Source organism: Etheostoma cragini, chromosome 18, assembly GCF_013103735.1.
Source record: "Etheostoma cragini isolate CJK2018 chromosome 18, CSU_Ecrag_1.0, whole genome shotgun sequence".
NCBI classification, from domain to species: domain Eukaryota; kingdom Metazoa; phylum Chordata; class Actinopteri; order Perciformes; family Percidae; genus Etheostoma; species Etheostoma cragini.
The window spans coordinates 21,465,298-21,491,137 of record NC_048424.1 but is presented as its reverse complement, the minus strand read 5'-3'; the positions used below and the strand labels follow the sequence as shown (position 1 = coordinate 21,491,137).

The window sequence follows — 25,840 nt, the reverse complement described above, 5'->3', positions numbered from 1 at the left end:
TATATATATTCTATATTTTTATCTCAGGGGAAAAAAATGAATGTGCTTATTTCCAAAAATGTTAAACTATTCCTTTAAATGATCTCACATGCCAACAATATAGATTAGCGTTTTTGGTTTTCGTCCACTTTCCGTTTCTCTTTCATTTATTTTCTTTGTGTCGCTGTGTGTTTTTCTACTCTCACTGCCACTGTCTCTATTTTCCTTAATATTTTGTTTTTCTCACGCTTGATGACTGCCCACAGCAGAGGAGCAGAGCAGGCTCCCTCGGCTCAGTATGTCTTCACGCTTCCTGGCCAGAGGACATAATAACAGGTACTGTTGACCACTTCAGACCAGTGTGGACTCACAGCTATAATTACAAACCCATGTGGAATCACACACACTGCTTCACCAAACCATCTGGGTACCCTCCTGAAGTAGCCAAGCTGTCAGCTTAAAAGACATTGTTGTTACATGTCATTTAGCTGAAGCTCTTATCCAAAGCAACTTACAATGTGTATGTCAGAGGTCACACACTTCTGGAGCAGCTAGGGGTTAAGTGGCTTACTCAGGAACACAACATATGTGTGATCTTTATGTATGTATGTATCTGTGATGTATGCATCATAGTGGGAACTGAACCCCTACATCAATTGATCATGTCTCCCACATCAAAGACTATGTTTAGGTAATTTTAGGAAGATTGTTGTGTTTGTCCTTTTTACTTTTTTAGTCGTGATAATGAACATGCAGCAAGACATCAAGCTGTAAAACACAGTATGAGTTCGAGAATACTTTCAATGTGCTTCCGGGATTCGCTTTATGCAGAGAGTTACATGACGAGATGGACACGGAACATGTCTGTCTGCTAAATAGGAAGCTGCAACTAGCATCCGCTGATCTTAGCTTAGCACAAAGACTGGAAACAGGCAAACAGCTCCAAAAAGCTCACTTATTAACATTGTCAGGCTCCAACTTGTGTTTCATTAGAGACATTGACTAGTGGTGTAAAGTCGTATTGCATTTGTGGTCTCATATTTTAGACCCTCCTCTCTTGCCGTTACTTTTTTACTAAGAGGACATGTTGCTCTAACTCTTCTCTCTTTGCCTTGGGTAGCTTTTGAAAGAGTATTTCTGTATGAAGCATGCACTGTTAAATATCTACTTTGATATAGTCTTGATATAGTCTATGTTGATGTATTAATATATACTAATTGTTATTAGCATTATTCCATTGACATCCATGTTAAATTTAGCTTAAATGCTAACTATTCCTGCATGTATCATGATTATGGCTACTGCTCCTGGCCAAGAAATAGTTTGTGATAATATATGTTCCTGATATATTTATAAAATACCACTCTCGTGACTTTACAACTACAACCTGAAGAAAGACTGGCTCTGTCCAAATGTAACCTCTGCTGGGAGTAGCCTCATATTTAGTGTACAGACATAAGAATGGCATCAGTCTTTTCATCTCAATCTATGCAAGAAAGAAAATTATCGTTTTCCCAAAATGTCATAAAATCCCATTAACTTACTGTATAAGTATATATTGTGTATTTGACTATGCCTTCTCCTTGTGTAGGGGCATTCCTCTGTTTGCTAAAGTGCAGGGGAAGGAACCCAGCAGCCACTATGCTAAGCCCCCGGTGTCAAAAGTACGGCCCTTGATGGAAGATAGCCGGAGCAGAAACCCGGAAGAGGGGCCACAGTAAGAAGAAAACACAGACTCGCAGCTGCAGTTTATTTTTAGACCAATGCTGCTTTGGCAGACTTAGATTAATGAATCATAAATGCAAAAGATCAAAATTGCATAAAGAAATGTTCTAAAACATGAATGACAACCAGGAAATCCTGAGGTCACACTAAGCTATATATATATATTATATATTTATATTATATTTACACTGTTTACAAGCAGAACATTTTCTGAAAATCCTGCTGTTACTTAAAGATTAATAATGGATAAGTTAACTAAGCAGGGTGAAACTGAACTATGATCTAAACTTCTTAAGCAGATGCAAATAAATAAGACTTAATTTACAACAAAATTTCCCCATCGTGGGATGAATAAAGTATAATCTAATCTAATCTCTTAATTTACAATTTTGTTGTTGTTTTCAGACGGGATCTGAAATCCACTGTGTTGCCTCTTAGCGGGTTAGATGCTTCAGAGGGAGACGGAGCTCCTACCCTTAGACCCCTGAAGAAGAGGAAGAGTTCAGGGTGCCACCTGTGGAGGTTGTCCAACCCTCCATCCAAAGCTCCGCAGCTGCTGGACCCAGCACCATGTTTACAGAAAGCCCACTCTGCCCAGAACCTGGCCTCAGACTGTACGTTTCATCATCAGTTTGTTCATTTATTACAATGTAGTTGCTGGCACTTCTGTAATATTTAGGTGAGATTATTCAATGAGCTAAATAAACTCCATTTTGGTGTGCATTGTGAGACACTTAAACATAATTTGCATTCAGATCTTCTGTGATAAATTCAAAATAGGCTTCTCCGACTTTGCATAATTACCTGGAATTGGTACATTTACATGTTGTAAAACTAAAAGTCATCCACTTAATTCTTAACATTTGACGTAACATGATTAAATATACTTCTGTTTCAAAACAAATCCCTTCTTCTCTATTTTGTCTCCAGATCTACACTCCCCTGTGCCCTCTAGGGACCGAAGGGAGTTCCACATAAGACCTCAGCAGCTTTCCCTGAATCCTGACCCTCCCCAGCCTTCCTTCCACTTTTCCTCACCCTCCTCTGGGTCCCCCCAGTCTCCCCGGTCCCCACTGTCCTGGGAGAGCCCCAAACTGAAGCCCTACCACTCCTACATGAATCCCACTGCCAGCTCCATGGCCAAAAGCAGCCGCTCCTCCTCGCTGGGAGAGGTTGTCCAGACGGGCACTCCACCTTGCTCCCCCACCTTCCCCAGGGAGACCAGGTCATGTGGGGAGCTAGAGATCCAACCTCCCCTTCTCACCCCCTCTCCTGTCTCATCGCCATCGTCCCTCTTATCGAGTTCTCTGCCAAACAGTCCCTCCCCAGCTTCTCCCCATCCTATGGCTACGGTTTCACCCACGTCTTTTACCCACAACATCACGCCCTCTCGCATCCCGCTTCCCAAACAGCTTCTCAGCCCTCGCCGCAGTTTCTGTCTGGAGGGGATGTCAGGCTTAAGTGGGTCCGGAGACCCGGCGAGGGTGTCCAATTCTACCGTAGACCCTGGATGCAACATTACACCTACGCCTGGAAACAGAGGTTAGACCGCCAGCCATTGGCTCTCCATGGGACACACACACACACAAGTAAGGAACTAAAAAGTAGATTGCCTGTGTGTGATTTTGTGTACATTTTGTTGTCTTCAGCACTGGGGAGGAAACTGTCTTTAAGTCCTTCTTTGCCAAGTTCACTACCAATGAGACACAAGAAGGACTCTGTTTCAGAGAGGTATGTTTTTTATGTTGAACCATTTCTTTTAATATTTTTGTTTTTTGCAAAGAAAAACAGGAAGGAGTGCATTTATACATCTCATTCCTCATATTTCATGTTCTTCACAAACTAAAACAGGACTAAACAGATAAGACATACAAAAGCAACAAACAAGAACCCAATAAATGCACTCAGATAACAGTGTTGTCATAGTCCCTAATAATAATAGACTTAGACTTCTCTTTAGTAATCCTTTTGGGATGACTCCTACAAAGACATTGAAATTTCCTGCAGCAGTTTTCCGCAAGAAAAATACAGTATAGAGAGAAAAAGAAAAAGACAGTATAAAGATAACAGTATAAAAATAAATAATTAATGTAAAAAATTCACAAGCCAAATTCTCTATGAGGTTGCTCTTATAATAAAGTAGCATGAGAGTTCCCTTCACCAGTGGACTATTGCTGGGGGGGGGGGCGGTCGGATGCCTTCCACTTTAAAGCTATACATTTCCTAGTTGACATCAAGGCAAGCTCTATGTACCTACGTTCATATTTATTTCACTTATCCGACATAATAATTAACAAAAGACATACATTTAAACATTTAGCCGCATTTTGTTTGAGAAGTGTTTAAAACGGACCCACATTTGTCACATCTCTTCCCAGTGCCAAGGTCCCATTACAGGTGGCTGCTGCCAAAGAGTGCCCTCTGGTGCCTGAACAGGCCCACGCAGCGAGTGCTGATCCCCATCCAGGTCTGGCTTCCCACAGCTCTTGTATCAACCTGTCCATCGCTACCGTTCCTCCTCTCCATCACTCCATCACTGCATCTCTTCCCACTGCTCGCCCTGTCTGTCCGTCTGCTTGTCTGTCTCACGTTTCTCCATCTGTCTCTGTGCCCGCCTGCTGTCAACACTGTGACTACACGGGTGAGTCCACAGATGAAGGGACGTTGGACGTTTTGAATTCTACTCTTTTGGTTGATTTTGAGATCTGTTAGTTGAGGAAAACAAGCCTGACAACAGACTTGATATTCCACATGACATATCAAAAGCTGATTGCTATGAAATGTGCTAAACACATTAACACTTGCTCAAAGGACAGACCCTGATAATCTACAGTAATAGAAAGAGGCCCTTTTGGTGATTTATAGAGCCTCAGTTAACTGATGCGCCACTGCAGATAGTTTTTCCTCACACTGCTCACTTCCTCAATAAATAAAGGTATCTATTAGAGTTCCAACGCTGAGATGATTCTCAAAATAACTTTTTCATCCTGTTCTTCACGCTTCTGTGCCCGCTGTTCTGTGGAAGGTGACTGCCTCACAAAGGCAACAGATTTCATTTCAATGTGAGAACACAGAATCCATAAATGCCACTAGATAATATCCAGTCCACATTTGTACCTACAACTGTGTGTTGCCGGAGGATATCAGCTGTGAAATCCTTTTTCTCAGTTCCACAGCTCACACACTGGCTTTGTACAGCAGCCTCCTCATGTGTGCCTTCTATAGTTTCATTCCTGCTACCAAGTTTTTGTTTGTTTTTTCTTTTCTTTTTATGATCTTCAACCTTTTGCTCAAGTGTGCCTACTTCGCTCGATATCAGTGTGTTTTTGTGCATGCGCTGTACAGTGTGTGCGTGTTGTGAACTCCCGGATTTGCCACATGCAGCGTTGTACTTGAAAGAGTCCCTCCCTCTCTCTCTCTCTCTCTCTCTCTCTCTCTCTCTCTGCAGATCTCTCCATCACCTTGGAAACTTGTAGGCAGGCTGTTACGGAGCTTCACAACAGTCTGAGGAAAACAGCCACGCTCTACACCACGGTCAGTGAGTGAGTGTGTGTGCATGTGTGTGTGCGTGTGTGTGTGTGTGTGTCTGAATGTCTGTGTGTGTCTGAATGTGCACGTGGGAAAATGAAAAAGGGGGGGGGAGTTAAGAGAGCGCGAAAGAACATAAAATTGGGAAAGATAATACTTTCTCACACATTTCATGCCTGGTAATGCTGTCACTCATATTCCTCTTATTGTCATAAATTGTGTAAAAAGATAGATATTATTGTTGATATTTTGGTTATTTTTAAAATCCTACATCTTGTTTTCATGCACCATTTTGTCTCAGTGTATTTTATGCTGCTCGTTGCACATCGTATCTGGGATGAAATCCAGACATTTACCTTTTGACAATGTTTTGAGATCATAGTTACTACTGGGAAAATAAAGTCAAACCTGGTGATATGTAAATATAAGCGGCCAGGCAAAAAAAAAAAAATAATAAACCGATTATGAAATTAGTTTCAAATTAACTTCTTCCATTTGACGGATTGATTAAATGACTAATTGTTTTAGGAATGAACATGTTTCACTTTTTTTAGAGACAAGACCTGAGCCCTAGTCGAGTGTTTTTACATTCTCTACGTGAAATTTCAACAACCTGCTTCAGGAACACACATGGATTTTTTTCTATACTTGTTTTTATTTTTTAGCTCAAATGTTTTCTATTTTTATTCTGCAAATTAACCCTTGTGTTGTTCTCGGGTCAAATTTGACCCATATTCATTGTTTTTTAATATCAGAAATATTGGTTTCTTTCAACCAAGTTGTCCAAACATAAAATTTTAAATGGTTTCAAAACAGTATTGTGACTAGACTTTGACATGTCCCAGTCTGTAATCCACTCATCATCCTCTGATCTGAGCTTTGCTTCTTTTTCTTATTCAACAATAAAAAATAATGTTAAATAAATTAGTTTTTTTCACCTTGAATTTAAAGAAATGTTGAGAAAAGTTACAAAAACTTTAAAAAAAAAAAGCTTTAAAAGCAAATAAAAAAGTGACAAAAATGTTGAAAATACAACAACAATAAATAAGTTAATTTTCAATTTTAACTCAGAAAGACAACAAGTCAACAGGAAGACAACACAAGGGTTAAGACAAATCACAGAGAAACCCAGAGCAAAGCACTGGAACATAAGAAAACTTACAGAGGAAAGATGGGTGGGGGGGGACAAAAAGAACACAACAGAAAGAGTGAGGTCCACAGCTTACAAATAATACATGCAGAAAACAGACATAAACAAACACACACATAAACAGACACACACAGATAGAGACAAGACAGGGGACCAATCATAAAGACTGGAACACAAATTCATTTATTTAGCAAGATTCAGTGTCCAAAGTGTTTCCTGGGGCTCCGTTGATGCGAGCCGTAGACGGGTGTGTCTTTACTTTGATGAACGGATCAAACAGGGAAAGACACTGACACGCTGTCTGTTTTTCATATGTCTGTCTTTATTAAAACCAGGTGCTACAATGCAGCCAAGAGCCCGGTGAAGACCAGAAAGAAATGAGAAGCATTCTGTCCGAGGCGCTGTTCACCATCAAGACCGAGCTGGACTCTCTGCCTCACCCCCCCTCGCAGTGGGACGAGCCCAGAGTGGACCACAGGGTCAAAGGGGAAGGAGAGAAGGCCCTGGCTCTGCTGGAGCAGTACGCTGAGCTGCTGCTGAAGTCTGTGGAGAGGAGACTAGACACCAAGACGTGAGGAGGTAGACTGATGTCTGCACACACACATGCACACGCAGTAGCACTGTGAATCGCAACAATTGTTATTTGCACAAAGCTCTTTTGAAACTTTTTTTATGGACTGAATGCAGATGAGATGTCATTATATTTGGAGAAGTTAAAAGAAATGAATGCCGAGTAGGATGCACTGGAAAAGCGACAAAAAGTCATTTTTCAAGTGTCTTTGTTTCCTTCTTTTTAAAGTCAAATTAAATTAATGCAATGAATGATGAAGTTATGATGATTGATGTTATGATTATATGAAGAGCACAGGTCATTAGGCGTAGAGAAACCCTAACATGTGTCCTCAGGGAGGCATTAAAGCAAGAAAGGCCATCCTTAAGCCCTGCTGCAAATGGGGCTAAACTGTTTCTGTCAGGTACTATCTACAGATGGATGCATTTGAAATATGTTACAGTCCGAGGTTTGAGGAAGTCCAGGATAGATTCCTTAATATGTATCCTAAAAGGTCTGTTAGTCTATGTTCCTTCTGCACGTTTTTGTTGTAATGTCCAAATGGGATTATATTTGATCTTTCTCTGAAAGAGATTTTTCTTCAAACTGTTGCACTGCTCTCTTAAAAAATAAACAATGGTACAGATTTTTGATTGATAATTTTATTGAAGAATTAGTACAGTTAACAGAACCCTAATGGATATCTAATAGACCGTGTTGTTTTTTTATGGCACTATTAACACATGTATTAATCTCAGTTAGTAGCAATTTAACAATATAGAAACTATTGTTCACACCAGATACAGAAGCATCTACATATAGAACAGAAATGTGTGTATATGTATTAAATGTTAGCTATGTAGTAGAGGAAGTAGCGTATAGAATGAGCTCAGCTCATGCCATAATTAATAAGACATCCCATACTAACACATTTGGTTGATGTTGAAGCTTCCTGATACATTTGTATATGTCTTTGTGTGCATCATGTGCATTTACAACACACTCACACACGTCTGTGTCCTGGACGTGAGGATTAATGTACTGCATGAGTAATAGTGTGCTTTCTATGGAAGTGTCTCCACGTTGACGTAGGTGAGGACGACGTCATGCAGGATGTTGACTCTGTCGATCTGGTTGAGCTCTCGGATTCGGTGTCGGAACTCAAACAGTGGGATGTTGTTCACGGCCACCCTGAACGTCTCTGGAGTGCACAGGATCTTCATCTGGAAGAGCAGAACACGAAGAAAGGACTTTCATCGAGACTGTGACGGTGCTTTAGAAAGAAAAACACCTTCTTAGGATTGTCATTCTGCAGGACCAAAAGTTGGAGTAGAAGGAAGTGATGAGTGGTATAATTACGATATTTTAATGTCGGTGTAAAATGTAACTGGCGCTGCCTTTAAAGCACAATTGTTACAGATGTAATTGATCTACATGAGACCCCCGCCCCACTGACCTCCAGGAGTCTTCCTGCAGGGCACCAGTTCCCTTATCTAGGACCCGCTTGCACAAACGACTTTCCAACCCTTTCCATCTTTTCCAAACGTTAGCCTGACGTTAACCATGAGAAAGTGACCTAGAGTCAGTTACCATGTGCAACATCAACACCAGTGAACAAGTGTTACCACAAACAGATGCAGCATGGTTAACCCTCATGTTGTCCTCGGGTCAAATTGACCCGTTTTCCTATATCAATGTTCTTTTTAATTCCCCAAAATAACATGATTGATTCCACACAACACTCTCTGGCAAGTACATATCTCTACTTACACTCATTTTGGAGTTTCTTATTCAATTTTATAGCATTTGGAAAAAACATTGAAGTGGTTTTAAAATTGATTTGAGTAAATATTCCAGTCTGTGATTATCTATCAACATCCAGTACATTCCTTTAATTTTGGTCTAAATAATTTCCAATTTCTGCATTTCAAACTCAAACATTATGTGTAATTTCCCCTCTAAATGAGGTTTATTGACCAGAAGTTCAAAAAATAACCGTCAAACTAAAGATAATATGTTATATTTACGTCAAAAAAGTTTTAACTTTTTGTTACTTTTTTGCCCCATTTTTCAACACTTTTGGTGCTTTTTTCCCCAATGTTTGTCACTTTTTTTGACATCTTCAACACTACGTAACACTAACTTACTAAAGATATTAGGAATTATTTAAAGGAATGTATGTTAATGGATAATTACAGACTGGAATATGTTAACTTTTACTCTACTTTTACACTATTTTGAAACCACTTCAACTTTTTCAAACGCCATAAATTGAATAAGAAACTCCAAAATGAATGAAAGTAGAGAGTTGTACTTGCCAAAGAGCGTTGTGTGGAATCAATCATGTTATTTTGGGGAATTAAAAAGAACATTGATATAGGAAAACGGGTCAATTTGACCTGAGGACAACATGAGGGTTAAATGAAATGATCAGTGGCTTATATAATGTATTTGTGTTGTGGAGAAGCGATGGTGGATTAGTAGCAGCCACGGACACTTCAGGTAAACATATGTCTCCAAATGAATGGTGTATGGATTTATTGACGTCAACATGCTATACATAGCAACTTTAAGCACCGCTTTTCAACTAACCGCCCCCTCCCATTCCTCTTTTCTACACACTCACCTCAAATGGGCTCCCTTGAGCAAAGGGGAACGGTCCCTTCAGGTCCCTCTCCTCTGGGCCCCAGTGCTCAGCCACTTTGTGGTTACGGACCAACGCCTGTTTACCCCCCTCACTGAAGCGGGGGTTGATGTGAAAGGCGATGTCGTTGCCTCTCAGAAAGTTCACGGTGAACCTGTGGAACAAATTGTCTGCCCTGGTCACGCTTATGTATTTTGTATAGATTTTGTACACGGGAATAAGACTGGTTCAAAAAGCAAACCGAGTTATTTTGCTTACATTTTTGCATTGGGTTTGACATTACCCAAGATGGTCATCATCATCTTGTCATAGATCCCCCGGGCCAGGTTCAAGTTGAATGGCACACTCTAAACAGAGAGAGTGAGAGAATAACATTCAAACAGCATGAATTATAAAGCATCAAACACACAGTATGGTATATCTATCAGTATCCTGTCTCTGTCTCTCCTGAACATTAGCATAGAGCACTTAGATGCATGCAAGTCAAATTCTTTCTGTTGACTCACAAGAGGTCCAGATGTGGGTGGAAGCCAGTGTGGAGGCAGGGCAGGTGGACTTTGTCCAGGCCATCCGGATTGCCCTGGGTTATAGGGCCAGCCAGGGTGGGCAGGCCATCCTGGTACATTCGGGCGGATGCTGGTAGCAGGAGCTGGTGCTGGGACTGGGACTGGAGTTGGAGCTGGAATTTGAGTAGGGACTTGAACTGGAGCTGGTTGCTGGGGAGGCTGATACTGTGGAGGCTGGTACTGGTAAGGTTGGTACTGGGGGCCTGGCCAGCAGGGCTGGCATGGCTGCCCTGCAGCTGGAGCTGGAACTTGAGCTGGAGCTTGGACTACGATTGTGCTTGGTGCAGGGGCTGGTGTCATGGCTTGGGGGGCCGATCCCGGAGCTGGTGTTATCCCAGGCCAGCAGGGTGTGTTTGGCTGGCCAGTCCAGCACGGTGCAGGCTGGGTGGACTGTCCCGGTTGTCCTGGCCATGCAGGGAAACCAGTTCCAGGCTGCGGCAGGCTAGGCCAAAGGCTGTTAGTCTGTGGAGCAGAACCAGAGGACGGGCAGCTGCCACACAGAGCTTCAGAATGCTGGGAGTGAGAAGGAGAGGGGGAAGATGGAGAGATAGAAGGGTCAGGGTCAGGGGCCGGGGCGGAGACATGAGGAAGAGAGAGGGTGGACAGGATGGAGGACAACAACTTGCAGTTGCAAACATGGCCGTTTGACAAAAGCAAAAATTCAAGCATTCATATTTAGATGGAAAATGTGGAGACAACAGTTTCAGTGATTTGTGTTATTCTTACCAGAGTCGAGTTCTGAGAATTTGAGGCGGTACTTACATCCATTCTGCCTGCCAGAAGGAGATTAAGTGCAGATATATATATATATAAAAAACAAAAATTTAAAAAAATCACAACATTGTCTCTGAGGACCAACAGACACAGAAAACTAAAGACAGAAAGAAACAAAAGAGATCACGTCTATAATTGCAAAGCAAAATGGTAATATTGTGCTATGGAAACTAACAAAGGAAAACAAAACAAGACATTCATTTAACACAAGATACCGAGCCTGCACTGTCATGCACGGTCAGACGGAGCTGGAACAGCCTTCAGAGAGAGGAAATAGTTCTCTAGGTGACCAGCAGAGGACTCTACAGCTTCTCAACATGTCAAAGGGTCTGCACATGGTGCACTGGTTGAGTGTGTCCATCTAAATATATATATATATACAGTATATTGTTACAGAAACATAACGGCATATTTATTCAAGCTTATATCATTGACTTATCTGCGAATGTGCAGTATCAATGATTCTTTGGTGTCCACAGGTCCTACCAATAATATATGGTCGTTTATGGGACTGCAAATTTAATTGCTGTTACATGAAATATGATAGAACTATACATTTGCTGTTTTATTCTACTTCTTAATGTTGTTGCTACCTAAGAAATGCATTGAACACAGAAAAGAATGTGCTATGGGGGTTTAACTTCCAAAATTGTTAATGATTTAAAAGCGTATTAAATCACATTATAATTATGTATATAATCATTAATACATGTAGATGTAGGGCTTTTCCATAGTTTTGATAACATTGCCCAACAATCAAAAGCATTTTAACAGATAAGATGCATTTATGTATTGTCTGTGAAATCTTACTTTAGATTTCACAGTACCACTACTGTATATGATTTTACAGTAGAATGCTGTAAAGTTACATTACAACCTTGTCAACATGACAAAATTCCAGTAGTCTAAGTATTACAGCTGAAATCATAGTAGTCTAAGTATTACAGCTGAAATCATAGTAGTCTAAGTATTACAGCTCAAACAACGTCAATGTAGTCAAAGCATTAATGTAAAAAAAATCACAATATAGCCACTATAGTACTGTAAATAGTAAAGTAAACTACTGTACTTTTGTACTACTTTTTAAAAAATCTTTTATTGTGTTTAATTGTTTTGTATTTTACAGTGAATGCATGAAATACTGTTAATGGAAGTACAGTACCTTTATTTAAAAAGAATTCACAGTAACTTGTTGCCAGTAAATTACTGTAAATTTAACGTTATATTTGTTACAGTGTACATATGAAGATACATTACTTTTTATATTATATACACTCTACACACCTTAGCTCTCCAGCAGGACACAGACTATAGAATGTATTATTTTGCTGGTACTAATGGATCTTCTAGTATTGGGTGCAAGCAAACTTTTTGGGTTCCGATCCACAGAAACAATAATCATTTTATTTAAACCGCCACCGATTAAGATTAAGACTAGAAGTTACCTTTTCTGGTCTTTAGTCCTCAGGTGCCAGTGGAGCAGGCTGCAGGCCGTGGTGTAGTTAAAGTGAATCAGTCAGCTTATAGCCGAGCACATTGAAACACTCTTTTATAGACATGGACCCTTTCACTGCTTGGCCACTCCTCACCTCATCACTCCACTGTCAGAAAAAATACCTCACCCTCACATGTCACATTTGGAAATAAGACAGAATGGCTGAATTTGTAGCATTGAAGTTTTGAACACACTATTTTTTCTTCATTGTTTTGTCCCCAGGAGACTGCATTCCCAGACCTCAGCTGATAATTGAAGTTACGATGGTCTAATTACATGAACCTGGACAAATGTGTGTGAGTCAAATAGTTGAATGCTAGGTTGGAAACTAAATCAAAACATTGAAATTGATGTAGAAAATGTTATATTCTCCACCATATGGCATCCCTTTCTCACTGACACTAGAACCACTGGCAGCACAATGGCCTGTTTTTGTGCCGATGTGGTTCACATTACTGTTGAGCAGTCATGGGACTGTGCACCACTCATGTTGAGGCCACACAGAGTAACACAATTACAGCAGACAGACAAGGAAGTCAGGCCTTGGTGCTGTTTTCTGGTCCAATGACTCAGGCACTGACAGCTGAAAAGTCAGGCATCCCGGCTTGGTTCACCTTCAGGTGAAGATGTCACTGCATTGGGTTCAGTCGCCAATGGAGACGTTCATACTTCTGATTTATTATCTCTCTTGGTGAATATGTTTACATGGCAGAGCTGAAGTCTCTCACCTCTTCTAATCTTTAAGTATTGATTCTGGCATTTTTGACAACATTACACAGGAAGGATGTAAGGTTCAGACAAATACGTCTTCCAATAATTATCCAATAAATCCCCGGGGCAACAGCTTCAACACACTCACATATGTGGAGTCACACAGTTGCACCGGTTGTGCGCCCATCATTATTAGATTAGCAGTCACCTGAGCTGAACAATGTAGAACTTCTTAGAATGCTAAGACTACATCCTCCAAGAATTCAGCATCCGACATTTATCCAACTTGCTCTTTAAATTTCAAACTCTATCTGGAGAGAATGAAAAGCATCTTTATATATGTAGTGTATACAATTCACTGTAACTCTTGTTGCCATGCTTGACCCTTTTCTTTCACCTATAAGTAGTCATTTAGGGTTACACAGGTACCATTTTACCTACAAGGACAACTTATTGCTGCGACATACAGGCAGTAGAAAAAGTGGAGTAAAAATAACACCCAGTCCATTTTATTTCTCTCAAAGTGCTTTATCTGTCCAAGGCTTTTTTCAGGGCCAGTAGTTTACAGCTTCCTGTTGTCAGGTATTTGCAACATCAAACAGTCACAGTATACTGCTTCCAAAAGCTCAAGTAAAAAATCTGTTGTTTTTATTCACTTACACGCTTTGGCAGTAATGTGATGGCTGCATGATGATGTATGGAGAGGATAATGGAAAATGGCTCAAGTGATGAGTGTGGCCACGTTGGACAATTTGGGAAGCCTCTGGCTTACTGTGTGTCTGTGTGTGTGTGCGCGCTTATGTGTGTGTGTGCGCGCACTTGTGTGGCTGCTCCACTCAAAATCCGTTGAACTGAGCATCTGCGCTGATTAGATCCTAGTCTCATCATCTCCTATAAGCCGTCACTAGGCAAATTGTGTCGTTCTTTTATTGCTTTAAAAAAAAAAAAGATTTTCAAGTGTTTCCAAAAATAAATGCTAAACAGACGTTTGTCATTTGCCCATGTACGACAGGGACTATTGTGTATTACAGCAAACAGTCAGATGTAGCAGAAAGTGTACCAGAAATAATTATATAGTCAGTATATCAATGAAATGACATATTTAACATTATGTCAAGGTTGACATTTCACTCTTCACGATTATAGCAGCATAGCATTTTTGGTTTATAACAAGCTGCACTTTTCATATTTTCTTATTATACATTATCTGAAAGAATTCAGTCATTGTGACAACCCAACCAAAGGTAGCTGCTTTCAGGTAAGACATCTGCTAAAACTTAGTGTGCACTGCCTGCATGATAGAGTTCAGATTCTCTGCCCGAGCCTGAACCTTGACCCGACCCGCGTGGCGTGTCAGGCCGATATTTCCTGCAACTATCCTCAGGCCAGGGATTTGTGTTTTTTTTAACTAGTTCAAACAACTCAGAATTGTAGTTGAGAACGTTATAACGGCCCACGTTTTACTCTGGTTTAAATCGGGCTTGGGTTCATAATTACAGTTAATGTGTTGGGCCGGGCCAGGCTCGGACACAACATTCACAGGCTCGAGTAGGGTCAGGCTTGATTTTTTGGGCCCGATCTAAGCATTTAGGAGCTTGAGAGCCAGATCTTTTCCTCTGGAGTTGGTGGAGACCAAAACAGAGCTAAACAAGAGAGTGAATATTTGACTTACATTCTTCACGTGACCAGAAACTCCAAAGGAACACTACTGTTGTTCCATATTTGCTAAGTAGGCAAATTAAGGCAATAAATGTGTTTTAGAGGTAGATCTTACAAACAATACTACCTTTCCTAGATCTAACGGTATAATTCTACTGGAGGAATTGGTCTTTCTGCTTGCAAGGCACCAGATCGGCAACAACAGAACAGTGTCTCAGGACACTTTAGAAGTGTGAACGTTTCTTGCAAAAAGTGAAGCTCGAAAGTTCACATCTCTTATATTTACTTGCTACCTCTGTTGCACTAATGCAATACATTCCACATTGGACAATCAATACCTCACCTCCGAGACAGACAGGCATGCTTGCTATTTGCTACTGAAACCCTTAATCAGCTTAATGTATTGACAAAGGTACTCATTCACATTAACATATTCTCAAGCACAATGACCAGGCTTTTAGACAACAACAAAATTAAGCGTCCCGTGAGGTTAGTAAGAAATTGTTTTTTTGCTTAGGCTGCATATGGTTAGAAGAGATTTCTTGCCAAACAGCATTTCAGACAATTTAGTCCATGGTTAGTCTCCTGGTGGGCATGTGAAGAGCTGGAACTGGCAACACGTGTTTCCTCAACCCTTTTATACAATCAACCCCATCTGCCCCTATTGAATAATGTGATGAAAAAATTTGCACTAGAAACACCATGCGTGACAAATATAGCTCAAGTAGTCATTTAAATTGGGGAACAAATGGACAGTGCATTTGAGTGGATGGTTACCATGTGTACTGTCTGATGGGAGAGAGAGTAATGACGTCACTTGTAGATCTGCTTTTGTAGTTTCAACCAATGGGGAAGCGGAGGGAAAAAAGGATGCAACCATGAGGCGTGCAACTGTTAGGCAGAAGAGAGCATTCTGGCAGGAGCAGGGTTTTCCGAAGGGATGGCGGTGGCTTTGGCCTCTGATAAGCTCTGGGCCTTGTTCCAACACTCATACCCTGTCTCCTCTATGACCCTTCCCCCCATTCCCTTCCTCGTCGCCACTTCTGTTGTATTAAAGGGGCAATGAGAGTCCTAGAAAGTAATCCCCACAACAGGTGATAGGTCAAATGTGCTTACCTGTAGTCAAAGAGGGGTTTTCCATGAGACAGTTGTTTTTCTTCAATAACCTGGAAGAGTGGGTCTAAAGATGCTTTTGTGCCTTCAAAATATGAAAGAACAACAGAGATAAAATCAAAGAGAGTGTGTAAGGGAGAGTAAGAGAGATGTTTCAAAGAAAGTGATAATGCTACAGTTGCCATGGGGACAACAACACGTTTTAGCAGGGACCTGAGTTCATGTTTACGTGTGTATCTTTGTGTGTGTGTGTGTGTGTGTGCGTGTGTGTGTGTGTGTTTGTTTGTGTGTAAGAAATTATCATCACATCCTGACCACTATAAGATCAATTTAAAATCCCAAATGATGTTTTGTTCAGGGACATTGTGGCTCATGTGTCATACACAACCAGCATCAATACAATGTACAGTTGGATGCAATGTAGGAAACGGTGGGCTCCCATAATCCACCACTAGATGGAGGTGTCAAATTCTCACAGGGGGGTAGCAATTATGTAGTTTGCACTTTATGCTTTATGAAAGGCAATAGTTGTATGAGTCATTAATCTATGGGTAAATCTAGTCAATTTGATCCTTTACAAACCAGACTGCATGACAGGACCAGGCCAAAAAACAGCGTAAAGATCTGGAAAAGCACCAATTGAAGTGTTTTCACCCGAAATCTAACTTTTGAGCCTCTCTGGTAGGCTTGAATTGTGTCGGCACAAAGTTGGAGTTTTTTCCATGTCTCCAGAACATTTATAGTGACAATAGTTTCAGAGTTTTAATGGTAGAAGTATAGAAAAGATAAATCCAATCACTTTGAGTTATGCAGGAAGACTCGATTTGTGCCAGTTCTCATTCAAATTCAACAAGCTCAGCTGCTCGACTGTGATTGGCTAACAGCTATCCAATAAGAAGAACAATCATCTTTATCATCCAAATATGGCGGATTCTGCTTCTGTGTCAAGCTATTAGCCTACCCAAAAGCTTTGAAGAAACTACTTTAATGACACCTTTCAAGAGGGTGACTTTTTCTCAAATATGCATTTTAGGCTGAAATCACTAACAGCTTCTCTGTTTCCCATAAACATTTCTAAAAAATTAATGTACCATACTTAATCTTGGAGAGGTTAAAAGATTCACAATCACAATACATGTATTTTAATTTAGCCCACTTACTAAAATGCATCACTAGGCTTCCCCACCATCCCCCCATGCGGCTATAAGAGAGGGATGGATGTGGCTGTCTATAAAGCCCATAATAAGTGCAACACAGCCTGGAATAGTTTGGAGCCGAAGGGGTGTTCCCACTGAGTAAATTCGTGGCTCTTATTTCCCAAGGGGATTTATGGTAGGGAGGTGCATGGGAGACAGAGCAGGGGAGGACACTATCAAGACAAGAGGACAAATCACTGGAGCAAGGAAAATATCTAGTAGTGAAGAGTGTGCTGTTTGCAAAGTGAATGCCTACTTTTGCAAGCACCCATCTATGGTCGTGACACATATGTAGCACATATGTGCAGTGAGAGCAGGGATGTATTAGTGAGTTATTCTGTAGGTGAAGTGTGCTGAATTTGGCACAATGTATGACCATCTGGTAAAAGATAGAAGGGAAGATTCTTTTTGAGCAAGTCAACAGGTGAGATTTATCGGGCCGCTAAGCCAAAGAGAAGATGGCCAAAGAGAAGGATGCATTGTAACAGCTCTCCCATTGATCTCTCTGTTTAACAACAACACAAAGAGCCAGACCTTGACATGGTAATGGATACTCAGCTCTCTGCCTCCTCTCTCATTCTCTCCTCAGATAACCAGACGGTCGGACAGAAAGACATTCCTGTCACGCCGGGAGAAATTGACTCGTGCCCTTGCACATTCACTTACTGTAGTCTGGGAAAGAGCCCTGTGCTACAACCGGCACGTCAGAAACAGAGATGGGAGATCAATGAGGGCTGTGACACTGTCAGAACTGGCAGAGGCTGTCACACTGTGTGTATCCCCAATGCTGTGGGGCTACAGCCTGTGTCTGGCTTCACTTGTGCAACACTTCAATGTACACTCATGCCTAACATGGTCTATAGTAGCAGAAAAATGATAAAACATGATACAGTAATACACTCAAAATGATGTGAGGCAACAGATCAGTTAAGTATCAAGCCTTAACAACAAGAATACCCAAATATTTTGAATATCATTATGCTTCATCACCTTATTTTGAGACCCTGCCTTGACTGGCTGTGTCCACATTTTGTTGTAAGACGTCTTTGCTTAGATGTTGTACGTGCAAATTCTTAAACAAAATGTCTTTAGTTAATTTACTCCAAACAAATTTGAAGCCAGATACTATTCCAGCATAAAAAACTGTACACACTGCACACACGGTTAATAGGCATCCTGATTTTATTTTCGCCCCAGGGCCCATTACATGAGTTAATACATGATAATTAAAATCATGATGCAATCCTGTAACTATTAGCCCTACCAAAGTCTAACTTTAACGTTAAAACAATAAAAAACTATACCCAAATAGTTTCCATTTAGCTATTTCAACCATCCACTTCTCTTAGCTAGTGTTAACCATCTTCTTTTAAAGCTTTTTATACCCTTTAAATAACTAATTTAACAGGTATCCTTAACATTTAACTATTCATTTAAACCATGTATTTACTACTTAAGCTTTATCACCACATTACTTTTAGCTAGGTGGCCAGGTGTTGCTTTTAGCTAGCTAGCTAGCTCTTTCAACTATCACCTGCATTCATTTGAATGCTTATCTAATTTGGTACATCCATTACTTTTAGCTTATATGAGCTATTTTAACTATGTATTTATTAGGCTGCTTTTAGCTATCTATGTTAACCATATTACTTTTAACCTTACGTATCTAGCTATTTAGCCTTTTCTGCTCGATGCTAGTCCCCTCACACTCCCAAAACACTCGCTAGCGTTCAGGCGGAGAACACTCAGGACTACATGTATTTTGTGAATTACATGTTCTATTTTTCATTAGTTAAACCCCTTGAAACGGCAGTTCTGTGATGGACTGAAAAAAACCCTTCTCAGATGGGAGTTCCCCAGGAAAACGTCTGTATAGTAAATGTAGGTGTGGGTCTAATTGAGGTAACGTTACAGTGGGTCGCCGTGACTGAACGCTCTCCCTGCTCGGCTGCACAGGTGCTCTACATCTCCACGGCGCCCTCCGCCCTCTCCGCCGCCACGGACTGCGCTCATTCGCTCTCCTCAACAGCCCGGATGTAGCACACAGGACCGCACAGTCCTCTTCTCAGTGATAATAACATGGCGCTGGAAGGCACATAACGGTGCCCACTATAATAATAATATCGACAAACATATACCAAAATAAGCGAAGGGACATGTGAGCTCTTCGACCCCCAAGACAAGCAGGTAAGCGCTGGACATTTTATTCGACAAACGCTCGTTGACGATGCGATTTGGTAAAAAATGTGGCTGCTTCTTCTAGCAGGGGGGCAAAAAGCCGCTGTGGAAAGGCGAAATGCTTGGTTTAGGGTTGAGTTTTTGTCTCTGTCTCTACGTCCTCGGGTGTAATGCCTCGCACTGAAACAGCAGTGTCATTCGGGGCAGGTCTGTGTCGCTGCTTACGATGCATCCGTGCAGAAATGAATCTGTCATTTTGTAGTGCCTACAGCTGTCAGGCTCGTGCGTCGACCGCTGTCCTTGGTATTGAACTGGGTGGGCATCCCACCTATGCATCTTGCAAATATATTCTGAAGGCGTAGTACTCAAATGACGAGGAATTGTAGTCGATGGTTGGTGGTCGAGGGGCAAATTAGTGTATTATGCACCTACAGTCTTACAATACAGCAGGGGCTCAAACAGCGTGTGTATGGTGCTCAATGGTGAGTGTATATCCTTAATGGACTTTTAGGTCTCAGATTTCATTATTTTCACCATGACAGCATCTCTTTTACTGTAGCATTACTCTTCATGTATCGACTTACTGTATGACAGTGCAAGGCATATATTTGCACAGCCTAGCCTATGTTTTTCTGCTTGCAACCAGCCAGACCAGAGTTTGAGTTTACCCAGGCTAATGTAGGCCAGGTAAGGGGAGGAACAGATGGCTCCTTTTCAACTTGGCTTTAGATTAGAATGTGTAGATGAAAATTAAAAGTGGTGGCTTGGCCCTTTAAGCTGGGGTTCCCTTCCTAAGCTCATAACTACCCTAACAGTAACACTCTATTAATAGGGGTAATAATAAAAAAAAGTCAGAAGGAGCCTATATTTACCTTAATACACCTAAAATGTGGATCATAGACCAGTGGTTCCATGCTTACTCTAGTGTTAGGCCTTTGTGTTTAGGACATGCAGTGGATACAGTATTTACCTGGCAGGGCTGTTAGTCTGAAGGGAGCTAACTATGACCTCCATTATGCTAATGTTAGGTACTGGGGCTGAAACCATTAGTCTATTAGTCAATCCATAGAAAATTAAACAATATTTTGATAATCAATCAATCCATCATTTTTCAAAATCAAGTCAAGATCTTGCTTCTCTAATGTGAGGAGGAGTTGCTGCTCTTCTTTGACTTGTGTGACCATTTGGAAAATGATTAATCGATTGCCATGGTCGGGTTGATAATGATCATCTGGGTTTTATGTCAGCTGTTTGCATTTATTCATCATTGAATTCATTAAAGCTCCACTGTGTAATATTTTGAGTTAATTCATAGCAAGAAACCTTTGTTCTTTCACAAATATGTGCTCATTCATGTGTAATTAAACTTTGTAATCTAAGTATTGTCATAAGCTTAGAATCTGCCATTCAGAATATTCTGCCAAGTTGCGCCTCCATCTTTAAAATACATTAGCCCAAGAGGGACACACCTCCGTGTTTTGCGCTTTTCCACTCAGTGGCACTGTGACGGATGCTAGGGGGAGATTACCGGAGATTACTCCATCTGCTGATGTTAGCAATGTTATGGTACCAAAATAATGAAAAATGTAAAACTATTATAACCCTGGAAAGAACACTCACGAACAAAGTCGTACTTTTTGGAATAATACGGCCAGCGTAGGGAGTTCAGTTGTGATCAAAACGGGAGGGGCTAGAGAGTCATATTCAGTTGTTTGTCATTTACAGTTTCACCAAGAAACTCTTACACAATGTAGCTTTAAAGCAGCAGCTGGCTTTCAGCTTCTCAGAATACATTTGTCTCCAAACCTAAGCTGAGATAACAGAAAACTCCTCCAGAACCAAAAGAGACATTTATTTTCACATGCTGTGTTTCTGTGACTACTACACTGATCCGGATGTGTAAAGTTATCGGAGTGGCCCTTTAAATATCAATGATGGCTGTGTACCATGTATCAAACCATCCGCATCTCTGGATCACATGTCAATGTGACATTAGATAAAAGGGCTGCTTTGTTTGTGCTTTTAGAGATGAAGGTATGTGTGATCTTGTTATTCAAATCGGACGGGACTCAGAAGCTGAGTCAGTGGGTTGGTCTGCGGTCGCTTGCTTGCACACTCCCTGGTTATCCACTCTGTGATGTATTCCATGCCAGCACCAAGCACAACAGCTTTACATAATGATGAAAGCTTGAGGGATGCCAGTGCATAGCTTCAGCCTGCAGTAATATTAATAATAATAATAATAATATGACTCTGACATTTCTCCATTAGGGCATGTATAGGTACTGAGCATGTGTGTGTAATTCAGGCCTGTGTGTAATGTGTGTAATAACAACAGAGTGTCGTAATTTCCCCTTGCAGGATAAAGTATTCATTATCATTATTATCAATAATAAAAATAATAATAATAATAATAACCTTTTGCAGTTATCAGAACCTCACAACCTATTTTTCTTCATATTTTGCTTCTCTCTTTCAGTTTTCATTCAACCTTACACACACACACACACACACACACACACACAAACACACACACACACACACACACACACACGCACACACACACCTTAGACCCACTCTAAGGGCCTCTCCTGTTTAATGTTTGTGGACATGGGGTGAGTCTTAAAAGAGGATAGCGATAATGAACACATGACTAACTATTCCCCCCCCCCATTGCTCAGCTCTAGACTGCTTTTGCTGTCTATGAGGAGGCAGCCTCATGAACAATCTGAAATCTAGTTCAGATTTTCTAAGTACACTGTACTCTGTCTCCTGTACTTCCTAACCTTCAACACTGACCTCTTGTGCCACTGGCCAACATCTCTATCACTGTCTCTATAGTTTATTAGTGTATGAAATGCAACGGTGGGGATGTGTTATCTGTCTATTCTGCCGTCTTCCTCACCTCTTTGAAGCAGCATCTTAAAAGACTCATTGACCGTTTTAACCAAGTGTCTGGCGGACTTGCGCTGGTCAATCTGCTAATCGAGGAGCAGAGGGAGGGAGCATGCAAACAAGGTTCGGGGATAGAGGAGGGGAGCGAAGAAAAAGGAAGAGAAATGTACAGAGACGATAGAAGAAGTAATATGAGGAGGGCAGAGAATGGGAAGAGCAGGACAGGTGACCAGTGGAGAGGGGGATGAGGAGGAAGAGATAAGCCACAGGCAGCCCAAAGTGTTTGGATTAAAAAATGGGGTTAAATGGGGGAGTGAAAAAAAAATTAGAAGGAAAGAGAAGGGGGAGAATAAGAGGATCAGAAGGCCAGAGATGAGTACAAAGAGAAGAGTATATAAAAGGAGTGCCTATCTATCTGTCAGTGTACTGTAGGGGGTTCTTGCTTTCTCTCAATCTATCGTTTCTGCTCATTTCAGCTGCAACCGAGCAGTTCGTCTGAATGCCAGACTCATCTTCAGATGTCAGCACTTTTGTCCCAGGTTATTGCATTTTGCTGTTTTTGTCCCGGGATTATGAAAAAGCTTCCCTTGTGTTTTCTGCATGACTTGGCATGTCAGTAACAAAATGAAGTGTGTGTAGATGTGTGAGTCCGTGCATGTGTGTGTGGGAGAGGAAGACAGGGAGAGATTGAGCGAATGAAAGAGACATTGTGTCAGAGGAGGAGAGATGAATATGAGGCAATTTTGGAGAGTTCATGTCATGTTAGTGTATTTCCAAGCTGTAGAATGGATACATCCTTTACATGTTACATATAATAGTAAGTGGTACAGGTGTCTCATTATGTCTTTATAGTGTATCATAACTGGTGGTGAAATTACATTGATACATACACCAAGCTTTACAAATCCAAGTAAATCTGCACAACATCTGGTGTTATCTGACATTCAGCACCCCAATTAAGATTTCTATTTGTCATGGATCTAAAATGTGGTGCTGACTGTCTTTGAGCTGTATCTGTGTCTTTTCTCAGGCAGAGAACACACACACACACACACACACACACACACACACACACACACACTGACAGACAGAGGAGGAAATAGTTAACCTACATACTCCCATAGTATCACAATTAGTAGAGGAGACATAGTACACCATAACCTACATCCTCAACCGTTTTCTCAGTCTAACTTGTGTATGTCTGAGCAATGAGGCTGTTCTACTTCTTTCCTGTGTGTGTGTGTGTGTGTGTGTGTGTGTGTGTGCCATTGGTCATGGGGCTAAGGCATCAGAGGGCACTGATGAAGAGGCCCAGTGAAGCTTGAATACCCAGCGATGCCCGCAGGCTACTGGGTGCTGCATCTGCCTCTGTTGCTGCCCAACACAGCTCTGTCACCCACCCTCCAGGCGGCGTGACGCTATTTCTGTGTGAGCGTGGTGGTGAACGTGTGTGTGTTTGTTAAGTGTTAACATGCCTCAGCATGTCTGTCTGTTGGCAAAAAAGGTGGGTGATTCTGCATGGTTGTAGATAGATAGATAGATAGATAGATAGATAGATAGCGATCGAGGCCTAAATCTGCTGCAAACCTGTGTTTCTCAGCATTTGTGTGTGTGTTTGTGTGTGTGTGTGCGTGTGTGTGTGTGTGTGTGTGTGTGTGTATGTGTGTGCAACATGCATATAATTTACTAGTAAACTGCTGTAGTAACCAGTTGGAAACTAATTCCAGTTTAATGGCTATTAAAGTGATACCTGTCTGATGCTGTGTCTGTCCCCTTCCCCCAGACTGCGTTTTGAAACTGTGCTTCAGGAATACAGACAGTTTTTTCCGTCTGTATCGATGCCAAAGTCTCACTCTCATTTGTTTCTTATCCACCATATTACAGGGGCCAATCCCGCCTATTCAGGACAGCCCATAAAGAAATACAGAGGCAGACTGGTTGAACTTAAATACCTCATTGCTGCTGCATGTTGCAGCTCGACTCGGCTCTGGTAAACTCACTTTTGGTACCAGGTACTGTACATTACTAGATTTCAACTAAAGAGAGGACAGTCTGCACTTTGTCAATTGACCCTATGTAAGCATGCCATGTTAAAGCTTAAGTAAATAAAAGAAAATGTGGTAGCTATTAACAGTAGCTTGCATTTTTTACAACTGCGGGGTTGTCCAGGACACGGGACACTGTGTCTCACAAGTGACAATTCTGGGGACTATTCTCCAACCAATCAGTCGTTTACACGATTTAACTCTGCATTCATCAGCTCAGCACGCTTTGAACTTTGACAGACGTGATACCAAACAATCCACAACCTTTGTCAATGGAAAACTAACAAAGGGCGTCAAGTCGAGCCGTACCATGGAGTGGGAAAAAGGCAAGCGTAGTCCTTACACTAACCTGTTTTCACTGTTCCTTAAAAGGCTTACAAAGCAGCTTTGTTGCAGTGCTACAAGTCCAGTTAAGCGCCAAAACGTGTTGAGCAAACCGTCATAAACACAACTTCTAACCTGAAGCAGCAGCAGCAGAAGGGTTCTGCAACGCACAGCTAAATGCTGTTGGCAGTCTATTGCACGCTTTGTCTATGAGCGCCCTCTGTATAATTACTTAGTTCTTTTGTTACTCGTGGCAGTCTTTTCTACCTATCTTGAATTCCAAAGGCCTCCAGATGGGCCCCAGACTTCCACAAAGCATGTCGACAGTACTACCTCCTCACATGAAGTGTGAAAAAGCAATTCTGCTCGTTTCTATGGCCTAATGAAGCACGCTGCCATGTTTTGCAATGAATTGTGAGATAAGTGAGATTGTACCTTGTAATATGTTCAAATGTCAAACCTGTTAGTGAATCAGTTCAGTGTATTTTATGACGTCTTAATGTGTTTGATGTATTTACACAATGTACTGTTGAATGGGCAAGGCTCACACTGGGTAAATCACTCTATAGAGTTCATAAACATCTTTATTGCTGCACATGTGCATACTTGTAACACCCGGGTCCCATTTCAGGATTATAACCATAAATGATGTCTCAATTGTTTAAGTTCCCCCCTTTGGGTTCATTCTCTTCTTATAGATGCAAAGAGCTGAATTGTAAAGACTTGGACGTAAGCATTAGTTGAAATGTAGACACTAATCAGATTTCATCCTACTCCTAGGAGGGAAGGGAATAAACAGCGTAAGGTATCCTGAAGGGATCCTTGAAGTTGCTCAACACACTCCATCATATTGCCAGTCAGTATAGCTTTCATAACAGCTTTCAGCCCGCTCTCACTGTTTTGTTCTGTGATTTTTAGAACAGTTAGGTGGAATGTCATCCAAGCAGACTTAAATAAGGACATTCATTATGGCTCAGCTAGATTCATTACCAGCCCCCAGCTCCCACACCCCCATGGGGAGACTTCAAAGGAAAGTGAGAGGTTGAAGATGCAGGCTGCTATCGCACTGAGGCTTACATCAGAGCATCTTATCCACCATCCACGCTGTATCATGAGACAACATACAACTGGCCAAAACCTGACCGTGTGCCTTAGCCAACTGCAACCCTGGATCTGACCTTCTCACTCAAACGTGCAATTGTTTCTCCATTAGTTACTGTTCAATAAGGTAGGCAGGGCTTGGTTTATCCTTCTTCGAAGCACAGAAAACGTTATATATCACTGTACATGTAACGGTGTTGGCGGTGG

General features: G+C 41.3%; 3 protein-coding genes across 9 annotated transcripts in view; 2 read left to right on the top strand and 1 right to left on the bottom strand.

Annotated features, from left to right (window-relative positions):
- Positions 1 to 7,112, top strand: part of LOC117961855 (mitogen-activated protein kinase-binding protein 1-like) — a 24,202-nt gene extending 17,090 nt beyond the window's left edge. The window contains exons 25-32 of the mRNA XM_034900788.1: positions 236 to 315; positions 1,571 to 1,696; positions 2,143 to 2,318; positions 2,635 to 3,246; positions 3,354 to 3,435; positions 4,083 to 4,171; positions 5,153 to 5,238; positions 6,718 to 7,112. Coding sequence (XP_034756679.1) covers positions 236 to 315; positions 1,571 to 1,696; positions 2,143 to 2,318; positions 2,635 to 3,246; positions 3,354 to 3,435; positions 4,083 to 4,171; positions 5,153 to 5,238; positions 6,718 to 6,957 — 1,491 coding nt within the window. The 3' untranslated portion in view covers positions 6,958 to 7,112. The remainder of the gene's footprint in view (positions 1 to 235; positions 316 to 1,570; positions 1,697 to 2,142; positions 2,319 to 2,634; positions 3,247 to 3,353; positions 3,436 to 4,082; positions 4,172 to 5,152; positions 5,239 to 6,717) is intronic.
- A 466-nt stretch (positions 7,113 to 7,578) lies between these two features.
- LOC117961618 (galectin-3) lies at positions 7,579 to 12,583 on the bottom strand. Of its 6 annotated transcripts, none has more exons than XM_034900426.1 (6): positions 12,362 to 12,583; positions 10,905 to 10,915; positions 10,083 to 10,655; positions 9,835 to 9,923; positions 9,559 to 9,730; positions 7,641 to 8,155 (listed from the first exon to the last, which is right to left on the bottom strand). In XM_034900426.1, the coding sequence occupies exons 2-6, from the start codon at positions 10,908 to 10,910 to the stop codon at positions 7,997 to 7,999; spliced, it is 999 nt and encodes a 332-aa protein (XP_034756317.1). In that variant the 5' UTR covers positions 10,911 to 10,915; positions 12,362 to 12,583; the 3' UTR covers positions 7,641 to 7,996. The 6 variants fall into 6 exon arrangements, with proteins under 6 accessions (XP_034756315.1, XP_034756312.1, XP_034756317.1 ...); XM_034900425.1 differs by having other exon boundaries at positions 10,869 to 10,915; positions 12,362 to 12,508; XM_034900423.1 differs by having other exon boundaries at positions 10,083 to 10,763; positions 12,362 to 12,461.
- A 6,443-nt stretch (positions 12,584 to 19,026) lies between these two features.
- pak7 (p21 protein (Cdc42/Rac)-activated kinase 7) overlaps positions 19,027 to 25,840 on the top strand; it is a 72,025-nt gene continuing 65,211 nt past the window's right edge. For both annotated transcript variants that reach the window (XM_034900862.1, XM_034900860.1), the window contains exon 1: positions 19,027 to 19,277. The gene's annotated coding sequence lies outside the window, so the exon portion shown is untranslated. The remainder of the gene's footprint in view (positions 19,278 to 25,840) is intronic.